This window comes from Myotis lucifugus, unplaced genomic scaffold, assembly GCF_000147115.1.
Source record: "Myotis lucifugus unplaced genomic scaffold, Myoluc2.0 scaffold_189, whole genome shotgun sequence".
Classification (NCBI taxonomy): domain Eukaryota; kingdom Metazoa; phylum Chordata; class Mammalia; order Chiroptera; family Vespertilionidae; genus Myotis; species Myotis lucifugus.
The window spans coordinates 2,249,789-2,255,788 of record NW_005871237.1 but is presented as its reverse complement, the minus strand read 5'-3'; the positions used below and the strand labels follow the sequence as shown (position 1 = coordinate 2,255,788).

The window sequence follows — 6,000 nt, the reverse complement described above, 5'->3', positions numbered from 1 at the left end:
ATATATATATATATATATATATATATATATATACGTATATATATAAAAAGCCAGAAGTGACCGTTACGACCAAACCACCAGAACGACCTGTTGACCAGTCACTATAACATGCACTGACCACCAGGGGGCAAACGCTCAAAGCAGGAGCAGTCCCCTTGGTGATCAGTGTGCTCCCATAGCCAACCTCCCGTAAGCTGGCCAACCTCCTGCAATCCCTCCCCATAGTCCCCCCCCCTGGCAGGCCACAATTGGCCCTGATTGGGACTGGGCGAGATGGCCCCAATCAGCCCCGATCGCCCGCCAGGCCAAAGGACCCCACCCGTGCACGAATTCGTGCACCAGGCCTCTAGTGTATATATAAGAGGAAACATAGTGCAAGTATATAATAGGGTTCAATACTACCCCCAGTTTCAGGTGCCCACTGGTGGTCTTTTTTAAATTTAATACTAGAGGCCAGTACACAAAACTGCCCCCTGGTAGTCAGTGCGTATCATAGTGACCAGTGGTTCGCTGTTTGGTCAATTGCATATTAGGCTTTATTATCAAGGATATTTTTATTGATATCAGGAAGAGGAAGGGAGAGAGAGATAGAAACATCAATGATGAGAGAGAATCATTGATCAGCTGCCTTCCGCACACCCCACACTGGGAATCGAGCCCGCAACCTGGGCATGTGCCCTGACTGGGAATCAAACCTATGATCTCCTGGTTCATAGGTTAATGATCAACCACTGAGCCACGCTGGCCAGGCCACTGGTGGTCTTGGTACGTATCCCCTGCAGATAAGGGGGATCTACTGTGTGTATGTGTGTAATCACTAGGTTATTCTACTATGCAGACAAGGTTAAGAACCTCTGAACTAGATTACACATTTCTTAGGTACAGTGACTTGTTTTCGTTTGCTACATCTTCCCTGCAACACCAAGAATAGCAACTGAATCGATGTTGCCAAGAGACCACATAGGGGTATTAAGCTATGGTTCACAGCCTATGATGCAACAGTGAACACCTCAGTATCCTTTGACTCAAATGCACAGAAATATAAATTCACTTTCTCTTGATTTTCTTACTGATAAAGGGTGAGAGGCTCAATATATTTGGTATGTCCTACTTAAAATGTCAAGTTTTTATTTCATTTTGTTTAATATTGTGTACAAATACTCAAACACTGGGTATTTTTTTGTGTGCTTCCTAATACTTTCACCTTCTAGGTATGGGAGCAGCCATGAGAATGATGTTTTTTTCATGGTAACTCTACTTTTATTCTACTTAAAGCACATGTGCAATTATTTGGATATATATTTCCTACGTGCTTACACATATTTAGAAGCTTCAATTCTCTTCTAAGCAGCATTCTTAAAAAACAGTAAACTGCCTGGCCAGTGTTGCTCAGTGGTTGAATGTTGACCTATGAATCAGGAGGTCACTGTTCGATTCCCTGTCAGGGCATGTGCCCAGGTTGCGGGCTCAATTCCCAGTGTGGTGTGTGCAGGAGGGAGCTGATCAATGATTCTCTCTCATCGATATTTCTTTCTCTCTCTCCCTCTCCTTTCTTCTCTGACATCAATAAAAATATTAATGAAATAAAATAAAAACAGTAAACACATAATATTATGTGGGTGATCTTTCCCAGGCAAGTTGACATTGTCCCAAGAGAACAGGGTGCAAGATACATTTTTGCAACCTCTAGGAAAAAGAGTCCATAGATTTTGTTTTTATCCTCACCTCAGAATATATTTATTGATTTTAGAGAGAGAGGAAGGGGAGAGAGAGAGAGAGAGAGAGAGAGAGAGAGAGAGAGAAACATTCATCAGTTTCCTCCTGTGCTGGCTCTGAGTGGGGATCGAACCAACAGGACGACGCTCCATCCAACTAAGCCACCTGGCCAGGGCCCGTATATATTTTAAATTACGTGACAGAGATCTACAAAGAACTTGGTAACCCATGATGCTACTTAATAACTTACTTCAGCTAGTTCTGCATGATACACCTGGATCTCCTGACCTACTCCTTAAACTCAGAAGGGGAGAGCAGCAGGACATCCTTATACATTAATAACAGCTCACAGACTTGGCAATATATTAATTTATCCTTCAGTTTTGCTTTCTTCAAGATATACTCCCTCAATAAGTATAATTCTTATGTTTCCAAGTATGGATTACAGTCAGGACAAGGAATTCCAGTCATATGGGACAAGAGAAGGAAAGCTGGTTCTTCATATTGATGTATCCCAAGACTTCAGAGACTATGACTCAGTCATCGAAACAAGACCTGAGAATCATCAATCTGCAAAACCAGTGTAACTTAATTTCCCAGTTTCCCCTGGGGGGCATTTGGGGATCATTTAATGTTATGTATTGTTCAACAAACAGATATGTTTCCAGTCATGAATCATGAAATATTTTGCAGCTAATAAGTCCCACATCAAGTCAATGGAACATGGATAGTTAGGTGGAAAGAACACAATTAGATGTTTAAGGATGGGTAAAACACATGCAATTTGATATGTTTTATACACAAGGCACTGAAATAAACACTTTATTTTTAAACCTTTGCCTGGTGCACTTAAGCAAAGGTCTTGATTGTGTAGGGTTTTTAACGACAATCTCCGACTGTGCATTTCTGACGTTTTCTGAAGGACACAACAAACTGTCAAGAATACCGCAATGCTGATGTAATCCAACTAGAAAACTATGAATTAAAGGTTTAATTTGGGGACTTGTTTTTCACTTTACTTTTTATATTAATTGGGAGGAAAACTCATAATGACCATCTCTTACCTGAGCAGGCTTCTTCTGAACAACTTGTTGTGGCTAAAAAAGAACAACAAAGAAAAGAACTGTTATAGTTTAAGAGAAAACATATGTAATGAAAAAAAATTATACATTATTTTAAACATAGACATGCCTCTGCAAATAATGGTAAAAATGTTAAGATACAAAAGGTTTCTTTATTCATGGTCTCTATATGTTAAAGAAATAAAATGCAGGTTATCTCTTTTAAAACAATTCTCAATTAAAGTCTGGCATGCATACCAGCTATATCAAAATGAACTTATTTCATTTACTTTGTGTTTTTGTTGTTGCTGTTTTTTGTCTGAATACCATAACACTTGAGGAGGAAACGGGCCTAATTTGTTAATTTTTTTTTTGTAAAAGAGCTTTATTGAGATTTAATGCACATACCATAAAATTCACACATATGCAGTGTATAATGAAAAGTTTTTAGTATATTCACAGGATTTCACAATCATCATCACAATCTAACCTTAGAATATTTTCACCTCATCTAAAAGAAACCTCATACACTTTATCAGCCACTCCCCATTTCTTCTTGCCTCCCGAGCCACCTTCCCATCCCTAACTCACCACTATAAATTTGCCTTCGTGTAAATGGAAGCATGCAATCAATGGTATTTTGTGGTCTGGCAGCTTTCACTTAGCACGTTTACTAGGACTGTCCATGTTGCAGCATGTTATCAGTGGTTCTTCCTTTGCATTGCCAAATAATATTTCATTGTATGAACATACTACATTTTGTTTACCCATCCACGAGTTGATGGACATTTGGGTTGTTCCCACCTTTTGGCTAACATAAATAATGCTGCTATGAACATATGTATATATAAGTTAAAATGTGGATACATGTTCATTTCTCTTAAAAATGTACATATATATTTAGGAGCGGAATTTCTGAGTCACACAGGTAACTATGCTGAACTTTCTGAAGAACTGCCAGGTAGTTTTCTAAAGCAGTGGCACTATTTCACATTCCTACCAGCAATACATGAGGTTCCAATTTCTCTAAAACTTGTCACTGTCTGCCTTTTTTAAAATTTTTTTAAAATATATTTTATTGATTTTTTTACAGAGAGGAAGGGAGAGGGATAGAGAGTTAGAAACATCGATGAGAGAGAAACATCGATCAGCTGCCTCCTGCACACCCCCTACTGGGGATGTGCCTGCAACCAAGGTACATGCCCTTGACCAGAATCGAACCTGGAACCTTTTAGTCCGCAGGCCGCCGCTCTATCCACTGAGCCAAACCGGTTAGGGCTCACTGTCTGCCTTTTAAACATCCTACGGGTGTAAAGTTGAATATCATTGTTGTTCTGATTTGAATTTCTCTAATGACTAATGATGTTGAGCATCTCTTCATGTGCTTATTGTCCATTTGTATATCGTCTTTAAAGAAATAGCTATTCAAATCTTTTGCTCATTTTAAAATTTATTTGTCTTTTCATATTGAGTTGTAAGAGTTCTTTATGCATTCTGGGCACAAGTCTCATCAGAATATGGGTGGGTTTGTTCACTTTCTTGATGGTGTCACTTACAAGTACCATCTGTACCAATATCTTATCCTATATAATAAAAGGCTAATATGTAAATAGACCGAATGCAGAACAACCGAACAACTGGTCGCTATGATGTGCGCTAACCACTAGGGGGCGTGTGCGGAACATGGCGGGCGTCAGCAGCAGGAGGCAGAGCACGGAACTTGGCGGGCGTTAGCCGCGGTGGGATGGTGGAGCAGGTGAGCGGGGACACCAAACCAAGGCTGTTCGCTGTCATTGGGGTGAGCCTCTGCTGGTTACTGTAAATTCTTTGCTCCCGTGTGCCGCGGTCCCACCCACTGCTCGCACCTGCAGCCGGTGCCAGAGCTGCTGCTTGCACCCGCTGCTGGTGCCTGGCGCCAGCCTGAATCACCCCTGAGGGCTTCCCCACCTCCCTCTGCTCCTGAGGGGCAATCGGAGCAGTAGCTGCTGCTCACATCCGCTGACAGTGCCGGCCCCACTTGCACCCACTGCTGGTGCTGGCCCCAATCACTCCGCGCCACCAGCGGTTGCGAGTGGGGCGGGTGCTGTCAGCATGTGGGAGCTGCAGTGGTGGGAGCAGGGCTGCCAGCAGACAGGGGACCAGGGGCCAGGAAGGAGTGTGAAGGATGGGCCGAGACCTGCCCCTGTGCCCACCACAGCCTTGTGGCCCACAGTTCTTTTCAAGGTGCACGAATTTGTGCACTGGGCCCCTAGTTTATATATATCTATTTAATTCTTATGTCTATATCTATCTATATCTATTTAATTCTGTTTGCAGAGTAAAACTCTTCACTTTTAAGTCAAACACCTGAGGGAAGTTTTCTACCCAGCCTAAATTAATTTCCCAAGAATTAGAGTATTAGAAATATATTTGTTATTCTTTGTATTGTAAAAGGCGGACTGGAAGCCCCCACTTTTCGATGGATTCCTTCCAGTACTCACCCTCCTGTCTGAATCCCATAAACCTCCCTTGTTCTGTCTATATATCGCTGAAATTTGTGAATACCATTGAGCCACTCTGATGTGGAGAGTGACATGCTGTCATGGTTCCAATGGGAAAAAATTTGCTACAGTTCTCCCAAGTAACAGAAGTTAGAATACATGTACTATGTCGTGGAAGGAAGGGACAGAGTGCCTATTCATTTTTCTTCCTCTCGGAATTTCTGTGATGATGTATATCTTATTGCTGCCGTATTAAACGTATACAAAAATCATCGGAACCTTATTTTTCTAAGATGAACAAACTAAACAGAAAAGACATGCAAAATGCTTTTGTGCCCTGAAAAAAAAGTTCTTCCCTTAGACGTTAAATCATAGTAGAGCTGACATGATAAAAGCCCAGGCTTCCGAGATGATGTTTTCTCCAGGTGGAATGAACCAAGGACAAGGAGGACTTCTTGCCTTTGGGGATTCGCCAGTGTGCGCTAAGAGAGAAGTGTTCATTTCAAAAGAATCAAAAGAATCCTTTGTCAGAACACACCGCTCTTCTTCCTCTCTTTCTTCCTGCCATCCCACCTGTGCACACTTACTCCCAAACTGCTTCAAATCCGCACGCATTCCTGCAGGCTGACAGCTTCCTACTGCTCGGGGCCCCCTCCTTTCTTGGCTGAGGATCCCGCATTCACGTGACTCCTGCACACGGCGGGCTCAATGAAATCCTCCGCAAGGGCTGCCAGCTCCCCCAA

General features: G+C 42.1%; 1 protein-coding gene across 1 annotated transcript in view; it reads right to left on the bottom strand.

Annotated features, from left to right (window-relative positions):
• LOC106698497 overlaps positions 1-6,000 on the bottom strand; it is a 138,302-nt gene that overhangs the window by 12,502 nt on the left and 119,800 nt on the right. The window contains exon 4 of the mRNA XM_023760662.1: positions 2,781-2,813. Coding sequence (XP_023616430.1) covers positions 2,781-2,813 — 33 coding nt within the window. The remainder of the gene's footprint in view (positions 1-2,780; positions 2,814-6,000) is intronic.